This window comes from Vicugna pacos, chromosome 4, assembly GCF_048564905.1.
Source record: "Vicugna pacos chromosome 4, VicPac4, whole genome shotgun sequence".
NCBI lineage: Eukaryota > Metazoa > Chordata > Mammalia > Artiodactyla > Camelidae > Vicugna > Vicugna pacos.
Window position 1 is genome coordinate 1,157,620 of NC_132990.1, and position 17,907 is coordinate 1,175,526.

A 17,907-nucleotide genomic window follows, 5' to 3' on the forward strand; every position below is an offset into this window, starting at 1 on the left:
TACAGCCGTCTGCCTAATAAAGTCAGGCACCACGGGTAAGCCGGGACTCACTTCTGCGTGTCTCCTTTCAGCTGGTTCTATTTTTAAACCACACTGGAACTAATTCTGAGTCTTAGAGGTTGAACGACAATTTTATCTTTGAGTTATTAATTTTACCCTGGTTGCCCAGATACCTCCATGCCATGCTGAATGCTTTTTCTTTCTGGCCTTATCCTTGGACCTTCTCTCCCAGTTTTCAGAATTAGAGGAAAACACAGGTTGTATGAATTCCCTTCACTGGTCACTTATCACTTCTGTTCTTTGTTGTCATGTTTACATTTTTAGGTTAAATCTCCGTGAACTTGGACCCCTGGCATCTCATATGCGTTGGTTTATCTGGCTCATGGCAGCTGGAGGAACCATTTATGTATTTCTCTACCATGAAAAGTAAGAGAAAATAATTTTACATTTGATAGGTTTAAAATTCCTAAATTTTATCTGCAACACAATTTGTATTTGCATTTCAAAGTAGTAGAAATACATAAACACAAGATATATCGTTTTAACAATTCTTCAGAACCATTTGGTATTCATTATTGGTGGACAGATTGCTGCAGAAAGAAATGAGTGCCACCTCTGTGGCGTGATGACAAGGTGGACTTGTCCCTCATCTGAAATGACAATTTTAGAGTCTCTCAGACCTCATTTCACATCCTCAGCCAGACTAGCTTTGTCAGCAAACTAGCCTTCTCCTGTATGATTTTACAGTTACGACATGAGAAAAAGAACTGCTTTCCAATGTTTCTATGAAGGATAAAGATAATAGATATTAAGCACCCAACACAACACTTACTCAGTTGTGTTGCACCTACTTAGGGACCCAGAAGATGTTCAACATTAGGGTTCCCTGTGAAAGGGGACGTTTGGGTGGGCATCTAAACTCTTAGTCTCCTAGCCATGGGACACACTTTTTTTAACCCATTTTTTGTAGCTCATAGTCATAAGTGTTAAGCAATCGAAAAAGGAAGCTTACTGAAATTTAGCATCTTAGTTCTAGAGGAGCCCTTCAAGGTTATCTATTTCCGCTTCATGTTTTAAAAAATGAGAGCATTTAGGACGTGCATCAAATTAGTGACTCATCTGGAATGAGGACCCACGTGTCCCAGCTCCTACTCCGTGGCTCTGTTCATTATCTCACGTGCCTGCACTTGAGCAGCTGAAAGCCATGAAATCATTGTCATTGGATTCAGTTTATTAAATTCTTGATCTATTGTTTTTGGCAGAATGGCCATCAGAATTGAACATAATTTGTGTTTATCACAAAGCATTAAATTGTTTTCTCTTTTCTGAGGAAAATGATAGTTTTAGCCAACTTCTCTCCAACTTTGAAATTCACTTTAAATGCATTTTGACCATAATTAGCAATTCTGAGTGGTGTTATGTGTTGTGTATGTGTGTATATATATATCTCTCCAAGAGAACAGTTTGCTTCTCAGGCTCAAACCCCTAATTTATACCCTTGGATAAAATAGGAAATAAAATAAGACAACTGTCTTTTCTCCTATTCCGGGCCTTCGGATGTAAACGAAACCCACATTCTTCCCCAGTTCCCTTACATAGTTAACTTCATGGTGGACTTAGTATAAAATGCTATGAACGAGATGCGAGGCGCCCTTGGCACCCGCTTTGGCAGGTGTTAGGGAGGACCTAAATGGTGCCACGTACTGTCCTAGGCCCTGCGGACCCAAACACAAATAGCACGTGGTCCCCGCCTTTGGGCGGTTTCCAGTTTGATTAGGCAGAGATATAAGTTGAATTTCAGGATGGTGCATTTCTTAGCATGTACACATTCTGCAGCCTAATGTGACGAACCTTAGAAATTGAATTTTATGCAGACGCAGAATAAAGAGACAGTCCAAAACACATGTCCTTCGTTCCTTAGGGCTCCCACCCCTTTGCCACTGAGAAAGTAGGCTGCACGCCACTTCCCTGTGTAGCTTCATAGTCTCAGTGTCGCAGAGCGAGGACTGGGGTGGGGTGAGGGCAGACACCCTGGGGTTGGAAACGGTGAAGTGCATAGGGGACTGGGTTCAGTGATAACTATTTTTGGCAGAAAACATTTTCCAGGTAGCACATGGAATTTGATGCCTTAATCCCGAAAGAAATGCTAGTTCATTGTTACTCAGTGACAGTATTTCAGTTAGGAAGCCTAATGGTCTCCTACTGGAAAAATACATTTTCTTTGAATAGTTAAGAGTTTACATTTGTCTTTCCAAAAGAAAAAAGGGAACAACTGGTAAGGAAATGGTCTGTAGGGAATAGAGAAGTTAAATTAATGGTATTTCTGTTCTGCAGGTACAAGGTGGTTGAGCTCTTTTTCTATCTTACGATGGGGTTTTCTCCAGCCTTGGTGGTGACATCAATGGTAAGAAATGGCTTCATAATTTTAGTTACTTCACCTTATTTCCTTTCAAATCTCTGTGACTGTTAATATTTTGTCTGCAGAGACGAGATGTAGCTTTTCTTTCTGAAGTTATGACATGCCCATTAAAGAGAGACTCAAAAGAAAAAAATACATGAATTACAACATGCCACAACTTGTACTGGCTACTCTCTCCATTGTGGAAAAGCTGCACATTTAACTGTGTCCTTCCATGTGGCTTCTGCTGTATATCTTCTTCTGGATAATCTTTCTGTTCACCCACCCCCACCCTTTTCCCAAAGAGGTGTGAAATGATGTGAAGGTGGGCATTTCTACTTGAATTACTTATATCTTAACCCTAAATCCCTGGACAAGGGTGAATTTGAGGTTTCTTAAAAAGAAAATATAAATTAGTGACTTCTAGAACTTAAGAATTAAAAGGACCTCGTAAGTTCATTTGGTTCAATGCTTTATTGGATATTTCTCAGATCCCTTCACTCTTACTTTCCCTTTAACTTGTGTTTTTTTGGGGGGGGTAGTTAGGTTTATTTATGTATTTATTATTTAATGGAAGTACTGGGCATTAAGCCCAGGACCTCGTGCATGCTAAGCACACGTTCTACCACTGAGCTATACCGTCCCCCTTCCCTTGCTTTTAAGTCATCTTATTTCTCTTTCTCAGGACAGTGCCTTTTTTTTTTTTTTAACTTTGCTTGAAAATTTCTTTTGTGGACTTCGGGTGAAAGCATGGCATTTCCTGTAGTAGCAGTTGGATGTATGTGTTTTGTTCTCCCATTCAGACGGACTACTGTTGAGAAATCAGTGCTGTCAATTTGAAACAGTAACATAACATAACAGCTTCACGAGCCCGTCCACTGGTCACTTGTGCCTTTAGTTTATGTGTTCCTGTGTCCTAGGCTGCATTCTTGGGCAATAGCCAGTATGTTCATTAAGGGACTCACAGTGTATTCAGTTTGAACTCTCTTCTCAGCCTGCAACAGTCTAAATTGTTCCTGTAATTCAATCCTGTGCCCACAGGCCTGTTATGAGGATGTGATTTTGCTGTGCGTAGTTCTTGCCCTGGTCACAGAAAACACCTGTGCCAGGTTTAGGATTTATAGGTTTGCTTATGTTTTTTTCAGAGGGTATTGTCGTATGAGAATGTAACAAGGTATGTTCATTGAGGTTTATGATGGCTTCAATAATTACCTATCACCAAAAATACATTTATACATATATAGTGTAGTTGGTAAAGGCAACAAGGGATGGTGAGGGCAGGGAGGTGAGTGACGGAATGAAAAAGTCTGCCTTGAAGGCCATATCGTTAGAGGGTAACAGAGGACACCCAAAGCTATGTCAGCAAGGTCTTTGTGGCCAGGTTACTAATTGTTAGAGTGGAACTTCAAGTACATTCCCTCTGGGTATCATAAAAGCAAGTTTATCCAGTATTTGTACCAGCCTAAATCTTTCATTGACGTTTTCACAAGCGGTACAATAGCAGGTGACTAATGTCAATGATCCTCAAACAGAAGAAGCCCCACACTTGCCCGGCTAGAACTTAGACTCAAGCAGGAAAATACGGTTCATGTAAAATAAGAAACTACTGTGAAATTTTATAATGCCTTTGATTGGGGAAAGTGCAGCCCGCTGTGGGAGCTCATGACACAAGAACCAGAGGAAACACTATTTAAGCTGCTTTGGAAAGGCAGGTAGGAGCCAAGAGATGGAAAGGGTGATGCACGTGGTACAGGTAGAGAATCCAGCACGAATGAAGCCCCAGCGACGGGGAACGCACGAGCGTCTCTGAAGCACTGATAACAGTACCTGTGTGAATCAGCACATGTGCGTAAGGCAGTGTAATTTTGCAGGTAGAGCAAGTCTTGTGATAAAGCCAGTGAGCTAGGCAGAGAGAGATCAGAAACAACCTCATAAGCATCTGGAGGAGGTGGAGGAGGAGGAGGAGGTGGAGGAGGAGGAGGAGGTGGAGGAGGAGGAGCTGGAGGTGCAACAACTTGTTGCCCTGTATGTGATCTCTATGGAAACTAGGCCTGTTCCTTGAACTTTTGCTATAAACCATCCCCTGCCCACACCTCCCCTCCTCAGCAGGCTCCTAGTCTTGGAAGTATTAGCCCACTTGACCTCCTTTGTCCAACAAAGAAATAAAGCTGCCTCTTCTACTTCATCCAAAACTCTGTCCTCCAGTCTCAATTCAGTAAGCTTAATAAGGAGGCTGTGTTTTGGCAACTGGTTCATGTATCAGTTTTACGACTTTCCAGGTCATTACCTTATCTAGGTTTTGTGCCAGTACCACACTCTTTTGACTACTGCAGCTTTGTCATATAGTCTGAAGTCATAGAGTGTGATTCCTCCAGCTTCATTCTTTCTCAAGACTGCTGTGGCTATTTGGGGTTCTCTGTGTTTACATACAAATTTAAAAAATTTTGTTCCAGTTCTGTGAAAAATGCCATCAGTAATTTGATAGGGATTGCATTGAATTTGTACATTCCCTTGAGTAATATGGCCATTTTAACAATATTGAGTTTTCCTACCCAACTACATAGTACATCTCTCCATCTGTTTGAATCATATTCAACCCCCCTCATCAGTGTCCTGTAAACTTCAGAGTATAGGTCCTTTGCCTCCTTAGGTAGGTTCATTCCTAGACATTCTATTCTCTTCAATGTGATGGTCAGTGAGGTTGCTTCCCTAATCCTCTCTTATGCTCTTTTGTTGTTAGTTTATAGAAATGCAACTTGGCATATTAATCCTACATCCACTTTTTTTTTGTTGTTTTTTTGATTGCAATTCCACCATCCTTTTCAAGCCACTACCATCTCTTACTTGGTCATAGTGACAGCCTCCATCCCGGGCTTCCAACATCCTCTCTTGATCTCCAATCTGTGTTCCACAGTTAAGCCAGAGTAAATCTTTCTAAAATAAAAATCAGTTTGTCCCATGTCTTTTCACAAACCATCCCAATGTCTTCCCATCACACTCAAAATAGAACTCACACTTCTTACCCAAAGCCCTCAGATCCAGTCCTGATTCTCATTACTTTGCCACATCATCTGGGACCAGTCTTTCCTCTGATGCTTGATGCCAAGCACATTGATCTCCTTTCAACTCCTGACACACACAAAAATGCTCTCGTCTCAGGACCTTCCCTCATGCTGTTCCATCTGTCCTGATTGCATGGCCCTTTGCTCTTTGCATGGCCAACCTGTCTTCACCTGCAAACTCGTATCTTCAGAGATGCTTTGAGGCTCATGCTAAATAAGCTTCTTCCTTTTATGAAGGAAGTTACTCTCTATGAATGTGTCCTGTTTATTTCCTTTATAGAACTTATCACTATTTATTATTATACACACACTTGCGTGTGTGTGTTTATCTCCCCCATGACTGCAGGGATTCTGGTTGTTTTATTCACTGATGTGTGCTCACTACCAGTATTGCCAGGCACATAGTAGGCGCTCAAGATTGTGTGAGTGTGAATGCATGTGTGTATGTGCTCTGTTTATTTCCATTTAATAGGATGAAAGAATGTCTCAGCAAATGAAGGTTTACCCTGTGTGTCTCCCCAGTGATTCTAACCAGCTGAACGTAGGTTGCTATGAACATTAAGGACAGCTTCCAAAGGGAAAGGGGTTACACTCAGGCAATGTGAAACTTAATGAGACACTTAATGAGAGATGATTGGACGCAGAGAAGGGTGTGTGTGGGAGGGAGGAACACGATGCTGGCTGGCTTGGGAACACAGATTCTGCTCAAACCGTCACTCAGTTCAAATAATTGGAAAATGTAAAACACGTCCAACCCTTATTAGAGGCTAATTGTTTAAGATGTAAGTTAGGAAGAAAGGAAAAAAAAAGAAGAAAGGAAGGAAGGGAGGGAGGAAGAAAAACAAGGTACAAAATGTTCTTGACATTTTTAATCCTACGTAATCAAGAGCAAAAATCACCAAGGAAGAGAGAAGTCTAATGAAATACTTGGAAAACTTTATTACTGGAACTAAAGTGATTTGTGCTGGTCTTTGACAAAGATCTTGTTGAATAGTTGGCTTCCAGTTCCAGTCCCTGACGACAGGCTGTCTGTGCATAAATTATTCATGTCTTTTCCAGCAAGAACTGATCATACCACTTTATTCTTTTTCCTAGTGCTGTCTCTAGGAGCTGGCGCCTACCCACAGTCTCCCTCAACATTGTGCAGAACGTCTCAAGTCTGAAGGCAATTTCACAACCCGTCAACATCAGCCCTGAGGATGCCAGCATTTGATGTCTTTCCCTGATTTTCTTTCAAAGGGCAAAACTATTTTGAGGATGAGGGTTGTAAGAAACCAGTGTTATTCCCAGGTACATTATACACCAGGTACTTTACAAGAATTCCAGTCAGTTCTTCAGAAAACTCCATGCAAAAAGTATTGTTATCCACATTTTTACATGAGGGAAGTAAGGTTAAGAGAGTTACGTACTTTTTCTCTGTCGTACAACTAATAAGGGGCTGTGTCTCGTCCATTTGATTGCAAAGCCTGTGATCTCTTCTCTATATATGGAAACTCTCAGCTATAAGGCAGAACTTTTGAAGTAAAACTACCTCACTTAGAGCCAAAGCGATCTTTTTAAAAACATAGACCTAACTAATCATGTCACTCCTAGGCTAAAAACACTTCTTAAAATAGCTCCTTCCCACCTAGAGTTTGTACACACATACACACACTCTCACACACACACTCACACACTCACACACACCCATCATTCAGTTTCATTTACGTGACTAATTCTCTTCAATCTTTACTGTACCTAAATCCAGGGTGTGTATAAATTATATGGGGAGGTTTTTAAATTTTTTAATTGCCAGGCCTCACCCTCAGAAACTCAGTATCAGTGGATCTGGGGAAGGGATTAAAATCAACATGTTAAAAAATCCCCTGAAATGTTTCTGATGTAGGAGGTTCCAAGGACTACATCCTGAGAGGTGGTCCAGGTTATAGAATTTCATTACACCATTGCCTTCCTCTTTTTAGCTCTTTCATTCAACACTCACTTATTTGACAAACTGTAGTAGTTACTATTTGCAAATCTCGAAATCCCAAATTTATCCCTTCCCCGCTCCATTCCCCCATAGCCATAAGATTGTTTACAATGTCTGCAAGTCTGTTTCTGTTTTGTAGATGAGTTCATTAGTGTCCTCTTTTTTTCTTTTTTTAGATTCCACATGTGAGTGACATCATATGTCATTTTTCTTTCTCTTTCTGTCTTACTTAGAGTGATGATCTCTAGGTCCACCCATGTAGCTACAAATGGCATCATTTTATTCTTTTTATGGCTGAATAGTATTCCATTGTATAAATATACCACAGTTTCTTTATCCATTCATCTCTAGATAGTAAACTGGGACAATTTCATATATATGATGGTTTTCAGGCACTAGACATCAAGCAATACCGGACAGAGATTCCTTTAAAGACGGCAAACTATCAAGGTAAGTGCAACTGTCCTGGTTTACTATCTAGAGAGATCTTCCAGGTACCAGTGCAGGGAGATGAAACCCAAGTTGATCTCAGGCATCTTCCTGAATTGAGGAGAAAGAGCTGTGTGTCCAAGGGCATAAAGATTCCCAGAGTTTATAAGGCAAATTCCTTGAGAGACAATATCTGCACTGATAGATTGAATTCCAGAAATGTTCAAAAGCTCCTTTGTAAATTTCCAGCTGAGTACCGACCAGCACATGCATGTGAAGAAACCACATGAGGCTGTGGAAGGAACAATCCAGAGAAGCAGAGGTAACAATCACTGGATTCACATATCCAAGAGAACTTTGTGTTCTCACTAGTCAGAATGGAAAACCTCATCATTCATGGTCAATCAGGTAGAACATTCAGAAAGATAATACCTCAGTCATGGAGAAGAATTAGCCCTAGGTCACAGGCTGCTCCACTCCTACCTCCAAAAGCTTCAAAGTAAGCCTCAAAAGGATCAAATTACTTGCAAGCAATGTAACTGCTTCCCAGAGCAAAGCTAAGGAATATTTATTAGAATATAAAAACATCCAGTACCCAACAATTTTACAATGTCTGGTACCCAGTCAAAAATTACCAGGCACACAAAGAAGAAGCAGGAAAATACAACCCATACAGAGGAGAAAAATGAATCAATAGAAACAGACCCAGAAAAGACAAAGATGGTAAAAAGTAGACAATGACATTAAAAGTTATTGTTAATATATCCATATGTTCAAGATAATAGAAGTAAGATAAACCATGTGAAGAGATGGGAGATATTTCTGAAAGACATAGTTGATCTTCTATAGATAAAAACTATAATGTCTGAGATTAAAAGCATACTGCATGGGATTAATAACAGAGTGTACACTGCAAAAGAAAATAATAGTGAACTTGAAGATAAAACAATAGAAACGACTCAAAACAGAGCACAAAGAAAAAAGACAGACAAAAAAGAAAAATAAACAGGGCATTAGTGAATTGTGGACAACTTTGAGAGGCCTAACAACATGTAATTGGAGTCTCTGAAGGGAAGAGAGAGGGAGAGAAATAGAAAAAAATATTTGAAAGAAAAAATAGCCAGAAAGTTTTCCAAATGTGATGATCACTATAAACCCGCAGATTCAAGGAAACTAATGAACCCAAAGCACAAGAAATATAAAGAAAAAGAGGCCAAGGTATATCATAATCAAAATGCTTAGAAACAGTGATAAGAGAAAGTCACAAAAACAGCAAGAAGGGGAAAAAAAAGACACATTCCATAGAAAGGAATATAGATAAGAATAATAGCAGTGTAGGTTACAATACAGGATGCCAACAAGATGCAAGCCACTCTTTCTACAGAACCCCAGATAGACTCAGAAAATTGTAACATCAGGTTTCTCAGAAAGTCAAGGCAAGTGTTAGGACTGAAGGAGGCATAATACTCCTTAAACCCCTCCACCATTCAGCAATCCAGTTAACGAGCCCTCTTTCATTCTAGTGAAAGACAGGAAGTTTATTGTCTGAAGAAATTTAACCAGAGAATTTAACCAGAAACTTAACCAAATTTTCTTATTCTCTTCTTCCACTCATCTCCTAAGACTCTGAGAGCAATTCTGATGGCAAAGGGGTTTCCCTCACCACCAAGCAATTCTGTGCCACCGGCTGGGTGTCCTACAAGTCAGCTCAATTCTGACACCATCTACTTGAAGATTGCCTAAGATCCCAAGGGTTAAGGGCTCATTCCTACTGCCCCCCGCCCCTGCCACCCCCACAGCAATTTTAGATGCCAGTTTCAAATCCAGGTTGTCACTGCTGCTTCTGATCAGTTGGCTATAAATTGGAGGTTCCAATGAACCCCTCCTTGGGTTTGATCAGTTTGCTAGAGTGACTCACAGAACTCAGGGAAACATTTTACTTTTTAGATTGCTAGTTTATTATAAAATGATATACTTCGGAACAGCCAGATGGAAGAGATGCATAGGGAAGGTATGGGGAAGGGATGCAGAACTTCTATGCCCTCTGGGAGCATGGCACTCTCCCCAAATCTCCACACGTTCACCAACCTGGAAGCATCTGATCTTTAAGGGTTTTAATGGAGTCTTCATTACATGAGTATAGTTGATTAAATCCTTGGCCATTGGTCATAAAATTCAACCTCCAACCCCTCTTCCCTCCCTAGAGGTCGGTAGACTGAAAGTGCCAATCCTCTAACGACATTGTTGCTTCTCCTGGCATCAGCCCTCATCCTTAAGTACTTTCTGAAAGTCACTTCATTAACATAAAACAAGACATCATTATTACTCTCATCACTTAGGAAATTCCAAGGGTTTTAGGAGCTCTTTGCCAGGAACAGACTATGAAGACCAAATATGTATTTCTTGTTATAAATTCCCCACAGTCCCCAATATTGGCAGCCAGTCTTATAACAACCAAGCAGGAGATTAGAGGATCCCTGTCTGGAGAAACTGAGAGGAACAAGACTTTTTGGGAATTCTAACGATTCAGCCAGGTTAATGCCCAGTCTCCCTCAAATGAAGCCAACAAGCCATACCTCCATCCACTGAGGTCTAAATTACCTTGGAGGATAGAAATTTATCAGAGAAACAAGTAGGAGGAAGAAAGCCCTGGTGCCGAAGAATATAAATCTCCAGCTTAAAATATCTCAGTGAGTGTTCAGCACAATGAATTTTTTTAAAGATTCGCACTAACACACATCAATGTAAAATCCAAGTCCAGATAGTAAAAAATAGAGTATAAGTAAAAGATTGTGAATCATATAGTTAGTGTTCTCTACAGAAACACTTGAAGCTAGAAAACAAGGAAGTAATGTCTTCAAAATTCAAATGAATGAATTTCCACATAGAATTTTACACACACACACAACTAATCACACAAGAGGGTTGAATAAAAATGTTTTCAAACGTGAAACACTGTCTCAAGAAACTTAACTGTCAAGTGCACTTTCTCAACAAGCACCTAGAGAACAGACCCTACAAAATGAGAAAGTAGCCCACGAAAAAGGATCCAGGAAACAGGATCTGTCACAAGGAGAAGTTTCCAGAATGAAGGTAAAGGGAAATCCCAGGATGTTAGCTGTTCATTGAGCCCAGAGATATATCAAGATTGGCACAAGAAGTTAGAAACTTCCAACACGGGCGACTTCAAGAAAAAAATAGAGCTGATAGGCTAACTAAAATGTTGACTGTACTGAGGAGTCGCACACAACTCCAGTAGAGCATTTTAGAATGAGTTAGTGATAGATATGTGGAAAACAGGCAAATCAAAAATAAGACAATGCTATAACTCACAAACAAACAAACAAACATACATTTAAAAAATAAATAAATAAAAATACTTTGATGAACCAAAAAAAAAAATTTAAGGCAATGATTAATGCTGGGAAAAACAAACTCTTATTCAAAAAAAACCATGTAATTGTGTATTTCTTTGATAAACAATATACATTTTAATTTAAAAAAAATTTATCCACCAAAGAGCAGAGGCTGGCCAGCAGCCCTGTTCCTTTCCTTTCTTTTTTTTTAGGTATTTTTTTTAATTTCATATTATTTCATTTGCTGATGATGAAAGAAAAGGTGAAAGAAAGGTGTACGTATAACATCCCTCACTTATACACATGCATACACTATTACCTCCACCTTCCTAGTGTTGTAATTTCTGGATAAGCCAAAATTCCATGCTAATAATATGATGACTATGCAAACACTGTCACAGCTGTAACTCTGGAGGACAGGGGTTGGGAAAGCTGTGCACAGAGTCCATTGGTAAAATTATACCTAAAATTGAAAAAAAAATTATTTTTCCAACATATTTAGTAATATGGAGATAAAATTCAGACGAATGAGCTAAGAGTTGAAAGTTTCTGCTCCCGAGGAACATGACTCAGTGTTAGGGAGCAGGACCACTGCAGTTCTATTTGATTTTTTATACTATGATTCTTAGCTTTTCTTTGATAATAATTTTAATTAAAATGTTTTAAAAAAATTATGATGATCAACGTATTTATTCTTCCCAGGAAACCCTTTTATTTTTAGAAAAAAAATTACAATCCAGGAATTCAGAACTCTAACCCCATGCCACTTGGCCAAGAGAGATTGGCACATTGCACTTACCTTTTTTTTTTTTTTTCAATTTCCTGTTTATCATCATGCTTCATTCCTCAAATTATTTGGACTTGAGAATGCATATTAGAATTTAACATGGCCGTCTCTGGATCAGTAAAATCTCTCTAGTCATATTTCCTCTTTGTTCACGGTGAACAATAAAAGGAGAAAGAACATTGTGCACAGGTAAATAGATGAACCAGTCCTTAATTTTTTAATCTAAATCCCAGTTCTTGAGCCTGTCTTCATGGAGTAGAGTAAACAAAGACAAAAGACAACATGGGTCATGAATTCTCATGGTTCCAAAACACAAACATATAATTATGGACATTTGTCCGTACAGATTTCTTAACAATTTGTAGTTAAAGGCAAATTTGCTCCAATTTACAAAGTGTATGTTTGCTCGTATTCCTTCTGCAATTAAGAAAACGTAATTCTCTATTGAAATAATGGACAGCAAAAATAAAAAAAAACATTTTTCTCTACTATTTAATCATCTGTGCTGCTGAGTTATTGTTACAAGTTAATGGAATTAGCCAGAAAATTATACAGAGCATTTATACTCAAGGTCTGAAAAAATGATTAGGCTGAATAAGTAAAATCCAGATGTTGGAAAAATTAACTTAAAAACTGGTGAAAGTATATCACCCTAGCAGTGCTATCAAATGTTTTTGAGTCCTACAATTAATAGTAAGACATAATAAAAAGTAGACTGGAAACTAGGATTTTAATACTGGATCCGCCCCTCAAATGTCATTGGATAATAGGCCAGTCACTTCCCCTCTCTGTGCTTCACTTTGTCTGTAAAATAAGGGGATCGTTAACTGGATGATCTTGCAAGTTTTTCAGGTCTTAGAGGAATACAAAAGACATGACAAGGATTTCCTCTTTCTCTACTCATGCATCCCTTAGGTTGATTTATATAATTATATGCAGGCATTTGAAAACCCTACCGTCTCCAAAGATCTGACCATCAATTACAGCAGGAAATGTGGTAGTTTAATTTAAGCTAGATCTTAGGCATCGTCAGCAAGACTGAAAGCTTGGCTGCATCTCAATTATCCCTACAAATTAAGGGTGTGGTATCAAGAATAATCCAAAACACTTTCACTTAGCTTTGGAATCCATTATATTCTTTGGTTTACAGAAAACTCACATGAACATTTTGGTTCATTCAGGCTGATTTTTTAAATTTGTTGACTAAATGACACACACAACGATCTAGTCTAAAATTATTCCTCACTGGATAGAAAAGTCACTGTCTTTGAATTCGACATAGTCCTTGAATTTCTAAGGGCTGGTTCACGCAGAGACCTAGTTTACATGGTAACAGGAGAGACCTTTCTGGTGTGTACCCTGCTCTCCACTCTGATTTGCTAAGCCATGTTTTAGTTACATAGCACCACTGATTGGGACTCATTTGATTGGCAGTGGCTGAGCATCAGAACCAAACTCAGCCAGTTAGAGCTCTGTGACTAAGAATGAACTCTCAATGTGGGTCTGGGTTCCCCTATGTGAAAACTACATAAACATGAGAACTGGGGCACAGCCATTAGCTTATGAGTAGAAATAGCAGCGATGGCTTGCAAAGACAGCCAAATGAAAAGAATTTGCTGAAAGACATGGAAACAAAACAGAGAGAAAGCCTGTTTTCTGGGCTTCCCTTGGCCTTCTTAGTCCCTTTTGAGTCACAGCTGCATTTTTGCCATTGGCTCCCAGGTCACCCTCCTCTACCATCATATTAAATTCTTCCTTCTTGCTTAGGCTAACAGGAACCAATTTCTATTATTAAGAACAAAAAAATTTGCTACTGTTAAATTGACTTTTTTTTCAACTGAACTGAAAATTTGTCATGAGAAGATCTTTTTGATGGCTCTATATTTTTCTAAATTAACTTGTCATTTGCTCAGACAGAAAGTGGCTTGGTGTCAGAGAGCCCCAGATTATTAAAGATGATTGCACATTTAGAAATTTTGTCTTCTTTTCCATACCATTCTCTGTTCTATAAAGTTTAAGCTTAATTATATAACAAGAATGATAAACCACACTTCTAAGGTTAACAAAGGGTCATAGCAGTGGAACTTTTTATTGTAATGACCAATGGCATTCCTGAATCAGTCACAGGTTAATACATAATAATTACTTCTTTTCTGAAAACAATGGCAAAATATTCCTAGTAACAGATGACTCAAACGGCCACTGCAATACCTTGGCTGCCATTTGTTGACTACTTCCAGAGAGCTGCAAAACACACCCCTTCTTCAAAAATTGAAACTCCAAAGCTTTTCAGATCCGGTACTATAATGCCAAATGCACCAAAATGGTGTCAACTGATGTGAGTCCAATTCTTTACAACATCTCCACTTCTGTGGATCTTAGTCTCTTCATCTCATTTGGAATAGAAAAACCCAACATGAAACCCATAGGCCAAATGTCACCCAATAGACCACCTGCTGATGCCTTCCTTCCTGGGACACATTAGTAAACGTTTTGTGCCTCTGTTTCCTCATCTGCACAATGGGGTTGCTAACTGTACCTACCTCATAGGGTTGTGGTGAGGCAGCTATTACTCATAAAGGGCTTAGAAGGGTGACTGGCAAACAGGAATACTCAATTAATTATGGCTTTTTTAAATTATTTGTATTACTTCTCAATATTTTTAAAAACAGACTAGCTAGTTATGGATGGATGTCCTATTGCTAATATGTTTGACTGTTAGAAACCATAAATTTGATGAGGTGTGTTGGACAAATCTGTAATTGTAATCAAAGCTGAATATATTTAATGATCATATTTTGAGACATCTAAGTTCAATTTTGCTGAAAGTAAATAATTAAACTGGATAGACTTAAAGCATTATTGAATAAGGAGGAGTAGGGCTAACTAAAGCCTGCAGGAAGCACCGGACTCATTCTGGGGTCATGGCCAGTGTTCATGCTATAAGAATAGCTTCCCATGTAGCCTTTACACAGCTGGATTTCATAGCATGTAGATCAACTGTTGAAAACATGGACGAAAGAAAAAAGAAAAAGAAAAGACATAGATATATCCTGTTTGTCTGAGTTCTAATACTGCTTCCAAATCAGGCCTTCTTGGCTTCCACGTTTTTGGCTCTAGAAAATTCTGGGCCTAGAAAGCAACTATTTCTCTGGTTACCCAGAAGCAGAAAATTACTACTTCGAACAGACTGTGGTCTCTTGTGCCTACCTGCAGAGTAGCATCAGATCAGAGGAGATGCTCTTCATTTAGAAACATATATTCATTGTGTTGAACCTCACTGTGAACGCCCGCCCCACCTCAGGCCATAATCTGGAAGGATATGAAAAATTAGAAGTGAATCGTTCTACGCAATTAAGTGGGAAGGACTTTAGGTCTCAGCAGGAAACCCAAGCAGGATGATAAGAAAAGATAAACAGTATGTCTGAGCCACGGAAAGGAAGGCCAGCCCTCCACATCACCTCCATGTAACCAGCCAATAACATACTGGTATTTTAGGACAATGATATGCAACGCTCATTTTCACGTCGATATGGTGTCATCTATATGGTGCTATGTTGATATGGTCCCTTCGTTCCTGCGAAGCTTCAGTAAGAGAGAAAAAGAAAGTAGAGCAGAAGCGAAGAACAATGTCTGGGACTACAGCATGGACGAAGACAGGGAGACTCCACAAAAATCCACAGGTGGCATTTTCCATAGCAGTGAAAATGAAAACAGAAGGTGAGGGGACTAGGTCATACACACAACTGAGCCTTGGGCTACCTATGAATGACCTCCCCGTGCACAATGGATAGATACTTCTTCCACATGATGGCAAATATCTCTGAACGTCATCTCATTGTCTTGAACGTTATCTTTCCATTGTCTGATTTGTTTAGGTCCTGCTCGGGTCCCATTCGGGACTATTGTGTTTTCTTAACTTATTATTATGGTTGCCTTCAACTTCTTAAACAATTATGTCTCCTACAAGTCTATGTTTATGTAAAACAGTGGCTGAGTACTGATAGGTGACCAGAATAAAAGTAGTCTGTACAAAACAGGATTGGCTTCCAAAGGGAAAAGTAGTTTAAGTGTTTTTTTTTTCTTCTGCATTTATTTCTCTCAGTGTGCAGCCATTATGAAATAACATTCCCACTTTATCAAAGGTTACGTTTATCAACAGTTAAGTAACAAGAAATTTATTTATTCCACAAATATGTGTTGCTAGGAGCAGGACCACAAAGATAAATACTAAATGGTCACAGTTCAGTTCAGGAAAGAGAAATGAAAACAAAAATGGAGGCCTGTGTGTACACTACGCTAAGACAATGCAAGGAGGTGTAAAGAACTCTGGCTTGGGGAGATGCAAAAAGTCCAAAAGAAAGTGACAGCTGGAGCAAGTTTTGAAGAATTCATAGGAGCTCACCCTACCAACAGGAAAAGGCATTGCAGGAAGGTGAGGGCATGGGCCTCCGGGAAACCAGCACTTGAACAGGAAACAATGGGAAGCTTCATGTGTGGGGAAATTGGCAGGAGAAAAGGAAGAGGGAGGCAGTGCTGAGATTCTGAAGGTCTTTACATGACTCGGAAGCTATGCCTTTAATCTATGGACGATGGAGATCCAGCTTGATAGGGACCAGAGTGAGGAAGATGTGCTGCTTTAGAAGGATGGGTTGGAAGGAGATAGAAACAGAATCTGAAAATCCAGAAGATCTGAGCTGTGATGATGCCCGGGGAGGGGGGGGGAGCAGGGAAAGTTATATCACTATTATTGGCCAGAGCCAACTGGGATACCTCTGTTTTATTTCCTGAACCTGTCTCCCTATGTCTACCATTAAACTTGCCTAAGGGAAAAGGGTTTAAAAAAAAAATTCCCTTCTGTTTTCCTGGACCATTCCCAAGTGAGAAGTTCTACATCCAAGCAATTTTTTCTGCTTTCCTGAATTTTTAACTGCCTCTTGGAGCCATCTGCATTCATCAATTTTACAACCCTTTAGATTCCCACTCCAATTACTAAACAGAAAACCTTTTCTGCCCTACTAAAATATGGACTGTCAAAGGACCCCTGGGCTCGGTCTGTAAATGGAAGCGAAGGGATAAAGTCAATTCCAATCTGAGGCTCTGGGTTCAGAAAGCAACACTAACTTCACATCCCTGAGCTGGAGTGATTTGGAGTCCCCACCCTGCCCCTCCACCACCCCCACCTTTGTGCACCACCACTGACTTTCACTTCCCAGGGTGATCTCTGGAAAGCCAAGTTGTATTGCTAACATCTTTACGTGCAATCCATCCAAATGATCTTCTGCCAAATCTCAGTGGAGTTTAGAGATTCCTGTGAAGGGTTTCTGCAGCTTTGTTGTTTTTAGATCAGACTTCTCTCATTTTGTTTCTCTTGCTTCCCTCCAGCTTCGGGGGAGAGTTCAGCTTTCAGTTTGATGAGTTATCAGTTAAACACCTCATCCCCAAAGGGCTGCCTTGGAGTCTTTTACGACTGACCTTGGAAACAGTCTCAGTTGACTCAACAAGGTGGACCACGATGTCCTCAGTGATGACTCATCTCCTATAGCTAGGCTGTATCTACATGTGCTAATTTATTTAGGAAGAAAAGTTAGGTTTAAATATTGTATAAAGTACTTTTAATGGAAAATTAGTTATGACTCAGTGGGAAATTCAGCTGATTATTTTCAAAACCAACTAGCCTTTTAAAAAAAATTAAACATACTCTGTTTTTAATATGTGTCTGAATATCTCTTGTGTACTGCAGTTAGAGGAAACATGAAAAGGATGGTTCTGACCAATATTTCCTTTTCTTCTTCAGAATAAATATTAATATCAGTGAGCTCTTCTTCATGCGATTTTAAATAGCGCTAGAGAAGACCCAGATTAAACATCTGAAAGAATCACCTAAAAGTGAGACTGAGGCCACT

General features: G+C 39.4%; 1 protein-coding gene across 3 annotated transcripts in view; it reads left to right on the forward strand.

Moving 5' to 3' along the window:
* LOC140695939 (monocyte to macrophage differentiation factor-like) overlaps positions 1-6,802 on the forward strand; it is a 31,700-nt gene extending 24,898 nt beyond the window's left edge. For 2 of the 3 annotated variants that reach the window (XM_072959049.1, XM_072959051.1), the window contains 3 exons: positions 325-426; positions 2,335-2,404; positions 6,556-6,802. In XM_072959049.1, the coding sequence (XP_072815150.1) occupies positions 325-426; positions 2,335-2,404; positions 6,556-6,567 (184 nt within the window). In that variant the 3' untranslated portion in view covers positions 6,568-6,802. The remainder of the gene's footprint in view (positions 1-324; positions 427-2,334; positions 2,405-6,555) is intronic. The other variant, XM_072959050.1, reaches the window with a different exon arrangement.
* Positions 6,803-17,907: the final 11,105 nt, after the last annotated feature.